This window comes from Struthio camelus, chromosome 4 (genome assembly GCF_040807025.1).
Source record: "Struthio camelus isolate bStrCam1 chromosome 4, bStrCam1.hap1, whole genome shotgun sequence".
NCBI lineage: Eukaryota > Metazoa > Chordata > Aves > Struthioniformes > Struthionidae > Struthio > Struthio camelus.
The window spans coordinates 87,394,734-87,406,470 of NC_090945.1; the positions used below are offsets into that span (position 1 = coordinate 87,394,734).

An 11,737-nucleotide genomic window follows, 5' to 3' on the forward strand; every position below is an offset into this window, starting at 1 on the left:
TGGCAGGGGGCAGTGCTGGACGGGGTAGGTGCCCGCTGTGCCCTGCTCACCCCTCTCCCAGCTCCTCTCCCTTCGCTCCCCTGGCAGGACTCGGCCCTAACTCCCCTGGGGGCCACCCGTCCCAGCAGTCCTCTTCCCAGCTCCTTCCACGCTGGCGCTGGCTGCAGGGAACTCGTGTGGCCCCGGGGAAGAGCCAAGCGTCCGGCTCCGTTCCCAGGCGGGGGCTCCATTCCCTCCATTCCCTGTGGGGCAGGGGCGCGTACGGATGGCCCCAGCCCTAGTGCTGCGGGCTGAGCTCAGTCCCTGAGCAGACCCCGCTCTCCTAGGCCAGAGGGAGAGCTGCCCGCGGCCCCCGGCCGGACCCGGCTCCAGCGCGGCCCCTCGGCTCTGGGAGAGCCGCCCGCAGCCCCTCCGTGCTGCTATGGGGCCAGAGCAACATCCTGGACCCCATTGCCTGGCAGGTGGTTGGGGACCCTGCTCCCCATGTGTTGACCCCCCCCCCGCTATGGGTCACAGACCCCCAGGCTCTGTGTGCCCCCCCCATGCCGTGACCCCCCCCCCAAATCCGCTCCCCTGCCTCCTGCTATGGGCTTTGTGACCCCCCCCCATGTGCTGTCCCCTCTCCAAGCTATAGATCAAGGCCCCGCTCCGCTGGCCTCTGCCCCGCCATGTGCCGTGTCCCCCGTGATAAATGCACGCGAGTCGATCCCCCCCGTGTCGCTCCTTCCTGCGTGTCCGGGTCGCCGGGTGGGCTGCAGCTGCGCGGGAGCGCAGGGGTTAACCCGCGGCGCGGGTGACTGACAGGCCCCCGGGCCAATGGGCGGCGGCGTCCGGCGGCGGTTGCGCGGCGCCCAGCGGCCCGCCCCCGCCGGCACGGGCGGGGCGGGGGGAGCGCGCAGCCCTGTGCAGCGCCGAGCACCACCAGCACGTTACAAAAGGCTTTATTAAAGGTTAAAACAGTCAATACTGAGAGGTGTGGGGCGGCCCCGCTCACAGTGGTTAGGAAGGCGGTACAAAGAGCCCTTGAGGCGGGCGAGCGGCGCTCAGCCCGGGAACGTTGTGCTCGGTCGGGGCAGAAGGGGGACTAGAAAAATGTAAAAACGTTTGTGCAGTTCAGGCCCCGCTCGGCCCCGCGGCCGCCCGGGGGTGGAGGGCGAAGCCCCTGGCCCGCTGCGGGGACGGGGACGGGCCGGGTCCCCGCGGCCAAGGCACAGAGATGAGCTCCGGGCGAGCCGGGCCGTCCCTCCTCTTGGGCAGGCAGCGCCTACAGCTACCGCACACGCACACACGCACGCACCGGGACCCCCGCTCGGGGGGGACCCCCTGCTCGGGGCGCCCAGCTCAGGGCATCCCCCTGCTCGGGGCGCCCAGCTCGGCGCCTGGGCAGAGGCGAGGGGAAAATACAGCACCAGAGAGCCCAGGGCCGCCCCGGGGCACGGGGGCCGCGGCAGCCCCCTGCCCACCCGGGAGCCGGCACCACTCCGGGGCCCCCAGGAGGAGGAGGAGGAGGAGGAGGAGGCAGCCGGTGCCATGCAGCCCCCGGCGCCCCGCAATACTGCGCGGTGGGAGGTAGCACCAGCGGCGGCCGGGGCCCGGGGGCCCGCCGGCCCGCTCCCCGGCCGGGGGAAGGCACCGCAAGGCAGCGGGGAGGAAAGGCCCTAACCCAGAGCAGCAGCGGCAGGAAGCGCCTGTAAACGAGCAGAGGGCGAAGGGGGGGTGTAAACAGGCAGCGGCCCCAGGGGCTCCGCCGCGGCCAGGGCGGCTGCAGCCCCGGGGCGGGGGGTGCCGGCGGGCAGCACCCGCACGGCACAGCTGTGGCCCACGGCTCGGCCTGGCTGCGCCCCACGGCACCGTGCACACGCAGCATGGCTGCACCCCATGGCTGGGCCTGGCCGTGCCCCACGGCACCGTGCACACACGGCATGGCCGTGCCCCATGGCTGGGCCTGGCCGTGCCCCACGGCACCGTGCACACACAGCATGGCTGCGCCCCATGGCTGGGCCTGGCCGTGCCCCACGGCACCGTGCACACACAGCCTGGCCATGCCCCACGGCTGGGCCTGGCCGTGCCCCATGGCACTGTGCACATACAGCATGGCCATGCCCCATGACACCATGCACACACAGCACGGCCGTGCCCCATGGCTGGGCCTGGCCGTGCCCCACGGCACCGTGCACATGCAGCGTGGCCGTGCCCCATGACACCATGCACACACGGCACGGCCGTGCCCCATGGCTGGGCCTGGCCGTGCCCCACGGCACTGTGCACATGCAGCGTGGCCATGCCCCATGACACCATGCACACACGGCACGGCCGTGCCCCATGGCTGGGCCTGGCCGTGCCCCACACACCGTGCATGCACAGCACGGCCGTGCCCCGGGCTCAGCAGCATGGCCACGCGCCACGGCACGGTGCAGCACGTGGCCCAGAGCTCAGCCGGAGCCCGGTGCAGCCGTGCCCGTGGCACGGTGCGTGTGCAGCGTGGCCGTGCCCCACGGTGCAGCACACAGGCAGCCCCACAGCTCGGCACGGCGCACGCGCAGCACAACTGTGCTCCAAGGCACGGCCCTGCCCCGCGGCACGGCGCCCGTGCGGCACGACCGCGCTCCCTGGCTTGGCGCGGCCGTGCCCCATGGGATGGTGCACATGCGGCGCAGTGCCTATGTGGTACGGCTGTGCCGTGGGGCTCGGGCAGACTCTGGCGCAGCACGCGTGCGGCACGGCCGTGCCCCACGGCTCGGCACACGCGCGGCACCGCCGTGCCGCGGGGCTCAGCTGGAGCCCGGTGCAGCCGTGCCCCGCAGCATGGGGCGCGTGCAGCCCGGCCGCGCCGTGGGGCCGGGGGGCTCAGGACACGTGGGGCGAGGGGCGCCAGAAGCACCACTTGCTGCGGGTGTGCTGCTTGCGCTGCAGCTGCTCCTCGCGCTCCCGCTCCTTCTTGGAGCGCAGGTACAGATCCTCCTCCTTGAGGTACCACACCGGCGGCCAGCGGTGCCGCTCGAAGTGCGCCCGGTTCTCTGCGGGCGAAGGGGCGCGTCAGCGGCCGGCCGGGCCGGGGGGGCGCGGGCCGCCCCCGCGCCGCCCGCGCACCTACCTGGGGACATGAACTTCATCTCCCGGGGGAAGCGGCGGCAGACGCTGTTGTAGTTGGTGCAGATGTAGTGCAGGCACCAGGCGGCCAGCTGCCGGGCGTTGTGCACCTGCGGGCGAGGGCGGGCTGAGGCAGCGCCCCGCCGCGGCGAGGGGCTCGGCCCGCCGCCGCCCCCCCTACCTGCGTCATCTCCAGGTAGATGATGACCTGCTCGTCGATCTCCACCTGCTGCATGAAGGCGCGGAGCAGCTCGTCCACGGCGTACTGCTCTGGGGGCGGAGGAGAGGGTCGCGCCGGGCTCCTCCAGCTCTTCCGCACGGAGCCCGCATCGATCCCGCGCGGCGGCGGCGGCGCGGGGGCCTCACCTGTGAGCGCCTGCAGCCGGGGCAGGCAGAGGCGGTTGGTGAGGATGAGGAGCTCCATGGCGTCCAGGTCGGGCGCGGGGGTGAAGACGCCGGTGTAGAGGAAGTCGAGGACGGCCCGCAGGCAGGCGCAGTTGGTGCCGGGCAGGGAGACCTGGGGGCACGGGCGGTTGGGGGCGGCCGGCCGGCGTCGCGGCCACGGAGGCGGCGGGGGGCCGGGTGCCGCGCGGCCGGCCCCCCGCCCGCCAGCCCGGCCGCCCTCACCTCGGCGGCGTAGCTCTCCCGGAAAGCCCCCCGGAACATGGCCATCATCCAGTCGCAGCCGGCGACGAGCAGCGGCTTGTGCGCCGGCACGGCCCCGTCGTCCACGCGGAAAACCACGTCTGGGCCGGCGCAGGGACGGCCTCAGCGCGGGGACGCGGCCGGCCCGGCGTCCCCCAGCGCCGCGCACCCCCCCCCCGCGCCGCGTACCTGCGAAGACGCCCTTGCCCAGGCACTCCTTGATGCGGTTGGCGCGGCGGACGTGGAAGGCCTTGGTGATCTCCTGGTTCATGAAGCTCTCCTTGTTCAGCACGTTGGCCACCATCATGCGCAGGTCGAAGACCTCCAGCAGCTCGGCGATGGTGGCCACCTGCATGAGGTCCCCGCGGGCCTGGTCCAGCCGCCCCGTGTACAGGTACTCCAGCACGGCCCGGAAGGGCTCGGCCGGCACCAGGCGGTCCATGCACACCACCGTCATGCGCTTCTCCCGCCCGGCCACCGGGTCCGGCACCAGCTCCCAGCGCATGCTGACGAAGCCGCGGCCCCAGGCGGAGAGGTCGCGGGCGCCGGGGGCCGGGCCGTCCCCCGCCGCCGGCCGCAGGGCGTCGTCGCTCTGCGAAGTCCGCAGCGGGGCGCGCGCCCCCTCGCCCAGGGCGCCCCGCTCGCCGTCCAGGCTCTTGGCGCGGGCGGCCGGCTCCTTGCCCGCCCCGTGGGGCCCCTCCAGCGTGAAGAGGTCGTAGAACTTGGAGCAGGAGGTGGCCAGGTAGACGCGGTGGGCGAAGACCCGGTGGCCGCCCTGCAGCTGGAAGACGACGTCGGCGCAGAGCGGGGTGCAGAAGAGGGCGGCGGGGCCCCAGCCGCGGCTGGCCGGCGGGTCGGGCACCTGGATGACGGGCGGCGGCGGCTTGGGGGGCAGGAAGGGCGCCTGCAGCAGCGGCCGCTGCATCTTCTTCAGGTGGGACTTCCAGAACTGGAGGTGCCGGCGGGAGATGAGGGCGGCCCGGATGGCGTTGTCGAAGACGTCCTTGATGCCGAACTGCGCCACCACGCTAGTCTCGTAGTAGGGCACCCCCAGCTCCTTGGCCACCTCGTGGCCCCGCTCCGGGGGCAGGATGTCCGTGGGCTTGATGGGCCTGGGGGGGGGACACGAGGGGGGGCCGCGTCACCGCGCGCGGAGGCCCCGGGTGCCACCACCGCCGGCCCGCCCGGCCCCGCTCGGGTCTCACTTGGCCAAGGGGCGCCGGGCACGGTTCACCGCCTCCAGGTCGGCGTAGCGCAGGTCCAGCTGGCAGCCCACCAGGATGATGGGCGTCCGGGGGCAGAAGTGCTTGATCTCGGGGTACCACATGGTCTTCACGTGGCGCAGGGAGTTGGGGTTGGCCAGCGAGAAGCAGAGCACGACCACGTCCGACCTGCAGGGAGGAGGAGGAGGAGGACCAGGGCAGCCCTCGCCATCACGCTGCCCCACCGGCCGGTCGGGGGGACGGCGCCGGGATCCCACCCTGCGCCCAGCCCTGCCCGGGAGCACCCCGGCGGCAGAGCCCCTTCCCGCAGAGGGACCCCAAAACCAGGGGCTCCCCCGGCTGGGGAGCCACCGGGACACGGCCCAGGGCTTGTCCCGGCCCCGGAAGCGCCCAGGCCGGGTCGCTGCCGCCCCCCCCAAGCGCAGGGATCGAACCGGGGCCGGCAGCGATCCCGGCCCGGCGGCGCGACCCGAAAGGAGCCGCGCGAGGCGCCCGCAGCGCCCAGGTCGGCGGCGGCCCCTTGGGGTCCTTATAAGGAGGCCGGGAGCTGCCACGTGGGCGACAGACCTGGTTTGTTTTTAGTCCGCGCCTGGCTGAGACGTGACCAGGAGAGCGGCGTTTGGAGCCGGGCCCGTGTCACCGACCAAGATAGACTCCGTCCTCCCTCCTGCCCGCGGGATCCCCGCCAGGACGGCGGCCGCGGCGCGCACGGCCCGGGGCGATGCCGGCGGGGAGAGCCGAGCGTGCCGGGAGCCGGGCTGGCGCGACAGCCCCCCGAGGGTTTCGCGGGTCGGAGCTGCTCCCTCCGCGCCGGCAGGAGCCCAAGAGGCCCCTTCGGCTCCGGCGTCTCCCACCCGGCCCGCAGAGACCCGCCGGGAGAGGGAAGGGAGCAGCGGCAGGAGCGGGCTGCCGGGACCCTCGGCGCCGCCGGCCACGGCTCGAGCCCCCCGGAGCGGCGGGGACGGGGGTCCCCCGAGCCCCCCCCAAAGTGGTGGGGACGGGGGTCCCCCGAGCACCCCCCGGAGCGGCGGGGACGGGGGTCCCCCGAGCCCCCCCCAAAGTGGTGGGGACGGGGGTCCCATGAGCACCCCAGAGCAGCGGGGATGGGGGTCCCCCGAGCCTCCCCCGGAGCAGTGGGGACGGGGGTCCCATGAGCACCCCAGAGTGGCGGGGACGGGGGTCCCATGAGCACCCTGGAGCAGCGGGGTCGGGGGTCACCCGAGCCCCATGGAGCGGCGGGGACGGGGGTCCCATGAGCACCCCAGAGCGGCGGGGACGGGGGTCCCATGAGCACCCTGGAGCAGTGGGGACGGGGGTCCCCCGAGCCCCTCCCAAAGTGGTGGGGACGGGGGTCCCATGAGCACCCCGGAGCGGCGGGGACGGGGGTCCCCCGAGCCCCCCCCAAAGTGGTGGGGACGGGGGTCCCATGAGCACCCCAGAGCAGCGGGGATGGGGGTCCCCCGAGCCTCCCCCGGAGCAGTGGGGACGGGGGTCCCATGAGCACCCCAGAGTGGCGGGGACGGGGGTCCCATGAGCACCCTGGAGCAGCGGGGACGGGGGTCCCCCGAGCCCCATGGAGCGGCGGGGACGGGGGTCCCCCGAGCCCCCCGGAGCGGCGGGGACGGGGGTCCCCCGAGCCCCCCCCAAAGTGGTGGGGACGGGGGTCCCATGAGCACCCCGGAGCAGCGGGGATGGGGGTCCCCCGAGCCTCCCCCGGAGCAGTGGGGACGGGGGTCCCATGAGCACCCCAGAGTGGCGGGGACGGGGGTCCCATGAGCACCCTGGAGCAGCGGGGACGGGGGTCCCCCGAGCCCCTCCCAAAGTGGTGGGGACGGGGGTCCCATGAGCACCCCGGAGCGGCGGGGACGGGGGTCCCCCGAGCCCCATGGAGCGGCGGGGACGGGGGTCCCATGAGCACCCCAGAGCGGCGGGGACGGGGGTCCCATGAGCACCCTGGAGCAGTGGGGACGGGGGTCCCCCGAGCCCCTCCCAAAGTGGTGGGGACGGGGGTCCCATGAGCACCCCGGAGCGGCGGGGATGGGGGTCCCCCGAGCCTCCCCCGGAGCAGTGGGGACGGGGGTCCCATGAGCACCCCAGAGTGGCGGGGACGGGGGTCCCATGAGCACCCTGGAGCAGCGGGGTCGGGGGTCCCCCGAGCCCCATGGAGCGGCGGGGACGGGGGTCCCATGAGCACCCCAGAGCAGCGGGGATGGGGGTCCCCCGAGCCTCCCCCGGAGCAGTGGGGACGGGGGTCCCATGAGCACCCCAGAGTGGCGGGGACGGGGGTCCCATGAGCACCCTGGAGCAGCGGGGTCGGGGGTCCCCCGAGCCCCATGGAGCGGCGGGGACGGGGGTCCCATGAGCACCCCAGAGCGGCGGGGATGGGGGTCCCATGAGCACCCCAGAGCAGCGGGGACGGGGGTCCCCCGAGCCCCTCCCAAAGTGGTGGGGACGGGGGTCCCATGAGCACCCCGGAGCGGCGGGGACGGGGGTCCCCCGAGCCCCATGGAGCGGCGGGGACGGGGGTCCCATGAGCACCCCAGAGCGGCGGGGACGGGGGTCCCATGAGCACCCTGGAGCAGCGGGGACGGGGGTCCCCCGAGCCCCTCCCAAAGTGGTGGGGACGGGGGTCCCATGAGCACCCCGGAGCGGCGGGGACGGGGGTCCCCCGAGCCCCATGGAGCGGCGGGGACGGGGGTCCCCCGAGCCCCCAGCGGCGCGGCCGGGCCGACGGCTCTCACCTGCCATAGGCGAAGCGCCGGTCCTTGTGGTGGTCTCCGAAGGTGTCCCAGAGGCGCAGGGAGACGCTGACCTCGTCCACCACGTCCCGGGAGCGCTCCAGCACCTGCGCGGGAGGGAGGGCGGCAGCGTCACGCAGCCCCCGCCACCCCTGCCAGGGCCCCGCACCCACCCGGGGCTCCCCCCGCGGGTGCTCCGCGCCCCTCGGCAACGCGCCCCCAAAACCCTCCCCTAAGGGCGCACGGCGTCTCCCCCCCCCGCCCCGCAGCACCGAACCCTGCACCCTCCCTGCAGCCCAGCACTGAGCACCCCCCGCCCCGGGCACCCCAGCACCCCTCGACCCCGCTCCAGCACCTCCCCGTGCCCCCCCGCGCACCGAGCCCCGGGCACCCCCGGCATCGCCCCTGCACCCCCAGGCGCCCTGCAGCCCCGCACCCAGCCCCGTCCCCCTCCCTGCACCCCCAGGCACCCTGCAGCCCCGCACCCAGCCCAGCCCAGCCCCGTCCCCCTCCCTGCACCCCCAGGCGCCCTGCAGCCCCGCACCCAGCCCAGCCCCGTCCCCCTCCCTGCACCCCCAGGCGCCCTGCAGCCCCGCACCCACCCCAGCCCCGTCCCCCTCCCTGCACCCCCAGGCGCCCTGCAGCCCCGCACCCAGCCCAGCCCCGTCCCCCTCCCTGCACCCCCAGGCGCCCTGCAGCCCCGCACCCAGCCCAGCCCCGTCCCCCTCCCTGCACCCCCAGGCGCCCTGCAGCCCCGCACCCAGCCCCGTGCCCCTCCCTGCACCCCCAGGCACCCTGCAGCCCCGCACCCAGCCCAGCCCAGCCCCGTCCCCCTCCCTGCACCCCCAGGCACCCTGCAGCCCCGCACCCAGCCCCGTCCCCCTCCCTGCACCCCCAGGCGCCCTGCAGCCCCGCACCCAGCCCAGCCCCATCCCCCTCCCTGCACCCCCAGGCGCCCTGCAGCCCCGCACCCACCCCAGCCCCGTCCCCCTCCCTGCACCCCCAGGCGCCCTGCAGCCCCACCCCAGCCCCCAGTCCTGTTCCCCTCCCTGCACCCCCAGCCCTACACCCACCACCACAATGCATCCCTATTTCTGCTCCGTGCTCCTCTCGATGCACCCCCAGCCCTGTGCACTCCCCCAGCCCTGAGCCCTGATCCTCTCAGTGCACCCCCAGCCCCGTGCACCCCCCTGCCCCAGTCCTGCTCCCCTCCCTGCACCCCCAGCCCATGCACCCCCCTGCCCCAAGCCCCACACCCCTTCCTGCACCTCCAGCCCATGCACCCCCCAGCCCCAAGTCCTACTGCCCTCTCTGCACCCCGGGACCCCGTGCACCCCCCAGCCCTGAGCCTTGCACCCCTTCCTGCACACCTGGGACCCGGGCACCCCCAGCCCTGAGCCCTGCACCCCTCCCTGCACCCCGGGGCCCTATGCACCCCCAGCCCTGAGCCCTGCACCCCTCCCTGCACCCCCGAGGCCCCGTGCACCCCTGGCCCATGCACCCCCCAGCCCTGAGCCCTGCAACCCTCCCTGCACCCCAGGGCCCTATGCACCCCCAGCCCTGAGCTCTGCACCCCCGGGGCCCCATGCACCCCCAGCTATGAGCCTTGCACCCCTCCCTGCACGCCTGGGGCCCTACGCACCCCCAGCTCTGAGCCCTGCACCCCAGGACCCCATGCACCCCCAGCCCTGAGCTCTGCACCCCTCCCTGTACCCCGGAACCTGGGCACCCCCAGCCCATGCCCCCCCCCAGCCCTGAGCCTTGCACCCCTCCCTGCACCTCAGGGCCCCATGCACCCCCAGCCCTGAGCCCTGCACCCCTCTCTGCACCCCCACTCCCGTGAACCCCCAGCCCTGAGCCTTGCACCCCTCCCTGCACCCCCAGCCCATGCAGCCCCAGCCCTGAGCCCTGCACCCCTCCCTGCACCCCCGCTCCCGTGCACCCCCAGCCCTGAGCTCTGCACCCCTCCCTGCACCCCCAGCCCAGGCACCCCCAGCCCTGAGCCCTGCACCCCTCCCTGCACCCCCGCTCCCGTGCACCCCCAGCCCTGAGCTCTGCACCCCTCCCTGCACCCCCAGCCCATGCAGCCCCAGCCCTGAGCTCTGCACCCCTCCCTGCACCCCAGAACCTCGGCACCCCCAGCCCATGCACCCCCCCAGCCCTGAGCTTTGCACCCCTCCCTGCACCCCCCCACTCCCATGCACCCCCAGCCCTGAGCCCTGCACCCCTCCCTGCACCCCCAGCCCATGCATCCCCAGCCCTGAGCCTTGCACCCCTCCCTGCACCCCGGGGCCCCGTGCACCCCCCCGCTCCCTGCACCCCTCCCTGCACCCCGGGGCCCCGTGCACCCCCCCAGCCCTGAGTCTTGCACCCCTCTCTGCACCCCGGGGCCCCGTGCACCGCCAGCCCATGCATCCCCCCGCTCCCTGCACCCCTCCCTGCACCCCGGGGCCCCGTGCACCCCCCCAGCCCTGAGCCCTGCACCCCTCCCTGCACCCTGGGACCCCGTGCACCCCCCCCGCTCCCATGCACCCCCAGCCCTGAGCCCTGCACCCCTCCCTGCACCCCGGGGCCCCGTGCACTGCCAGCCCATGCACCCCCCCCGCTCCCTGCACCCCTCCCTGCACCCTGGGGCCCCGTGCACTGCCAGCCCATGCACCCCCCCCGCTCCCTGCACCCCTCCCTGCACCCCCAGCCCATGCACCCCCCTCCGCTCCCTGCACCCCTCCCTGCACCCCGGGGCCCTGTGCACCCCCCCGCTCCCTGCACCCCTCCCTGCACCCCCAGCCCATGCACCCCCCCCCGCTCCCTGCACCCCTCCCTGCACCCCGGGGCCCCGTGCACCCCCCCGCTCCCATGCACCCCCAGCCCTGAGCCCTGCACCCCGGGACCCCGTGCACCCCCCCGCTCCCATGCACCCCTCCCTGCACCCCGGGGCCCCGTGCACCCCCCCGCTCCCATGCACCCCCAGCCCTGAGCCCTGCACCCCGGGGCGCGCGCCCCCCCCCCCGCTGCCTGCACCCCCCCCCCGCCCGCCGAGCCCTGCCCTGGGCAGCGCAGCGCCGCCCCGCTGCCGCCGCCGGCCGGGCGCGGCCCGCACCTCCTGGCAGACGCGGTACTGGTCGATGGCCCACACGGTGGGCACGTGCGTGGCCAGCAGCTGGTACTGCGAGAGCGTGGCGTTGCAGGCGCGGGCGCAGATCAGCCGCGTCTTGCCCACCGCGTTGTCCCCCACCACCACGCACTTGATCGTCTCGACGTTGGGGCGCTCGTAGTCCACGTCCAGGTCCATGGGGCCGGGCGGCACCGGGCACCGGGCAGCGGGCAGCGGGCAGCGAGCCCGGCCGCGCTCAGCGCCGCCGCCGCCGCCCCCCGCCCATGCCCGCCGCCCCCCGCGCCGCCGCCCCGCCGCCCCGCTATCCCCCGCCCCGCCCCGCCCCGCCCCGCCGCCAATCCCCGCCCGCCCCGCCGCCCGCCCGCCCCGCCCCGCCGCCAATCCGCGCCCGGCCCCGCCCCCCGCCCCGCCGGCCCCGCCCCCGCCCGCGCGCGGACAAAGGAGCCCCGCCAGGGGGCGCCGCGCGCACGTGACCGCCGCCGCCGCCGCCCTGAGCCCCGCCCCGCCCCGCCGACAAAGGGCCGAGGCCACGCCCCCCCTCCGACGGAGGGGCGGGGCCACCGGAGGACACGCCCCGCCCGCCCCGCGCCGGGGCGCTGGGAGCGCTGAGGACGCTGGGGACATTGGGGGCACTGGGGGACCAGAAGCACCAGGGGCACTGGGGGCACTGGGGGCACTGGGGGCACTGGGAGCACTGGGGACACTAGGAGCACTGGGGGTACTGGGGGCACTAGGAGCACTGGGGGCACTGGGGACACTGGGGACACTGGGGGCACTGGGGGCACTGGGGGCACTAGGAGCACTGGGGACACTGGGGGACACTGGGGACACTGGGGACACTGGGGGAACTGGGGACACTGGGGGACACTGGGGACACTGGGGACACTGGGGACACTGGGGGCACTGGGGGTACTGGGGACACTGGG

General features: G+C 75.6%; 1 protein-coding gene across 3 annotated transcripts; it reads right to left on the bottom strand.

Moving 5' to 3' along the window:
- Positions 1-925: 925 nt before the first annotated feature.
- LOC138067271 (rho-related BTB domain-containing protein 2-like) lies at positions 926-11,075 on the bottom strand. Of its 3 annotated transcripts, XM_068943970.1 has the most exons (9): positions 10,797-11,075; positions 7,700-7,803; positions 4,941-5,126; positions 3,925-4,847; positions 3,718-3,836; positions 3,457-3,607; positions 3,272-3,360; positions 3,095-3,200; positions 926-3,017 (listed from the first exon to the last, which is right to left on the bottom strand). In XM_068943970.1, the coding sequence occupies exons 1-9, from the start codon at positions 10,986-10,988 to the stop codon at positions 2,848-2,850; spliced, it is 2,040 nt and encodes a 679-aa protein (XP_068800071.1). In that variant the 5' UTR covers positions 10,989-11,075; the 3' UTR covers positions 926-2,847. The 3 variants fall into 3 exon arrangements, with proteins under 3 accessions (XP_068800071.1, XP_068800070.1, XP_068800072.1); XM_068943969.1 differs by having other exon boundaries at positions 3,272-3,607; XM_068943971.1 differs by lacking the exons at positions 7,700-7,803; positions 10,797-11,075 and adding an exon at positions 5,526-5,880 and having other exon boundaries at positions 3,272-3,607.
- Positions 11,076-11,737: the final 662 nt, after the last annotated feature.

What these genes read in the sequence shown, in the direction of transcription:
- LOC138067271 (XM_068943969.1), bottom strand. Translation starts at nt 10,988, where the DNA reads ATGGACCTGGACGTGGACTACGAGCGCCCCAACGTCGAGACGATCAAG. An exon ending in AGTACCGCGTCTGCCAGGAG is followed by an intron (nt 7,804 to 10,796) that starts GTGCGGGCCGCG and finishes CCTCCCGCGCAG; the next exon opens with GTGCTGGAGCGCTCCCGGGA. An exon ending in TCTACCTGGAGATGACGCAG is followed by an intron (nt 3,201 to 3,271) that starts GTAGGGGGGGCG and finishes CCTCGCCCGCAG; the next exon opens with GTGCACAACGCCCGGCAGCT.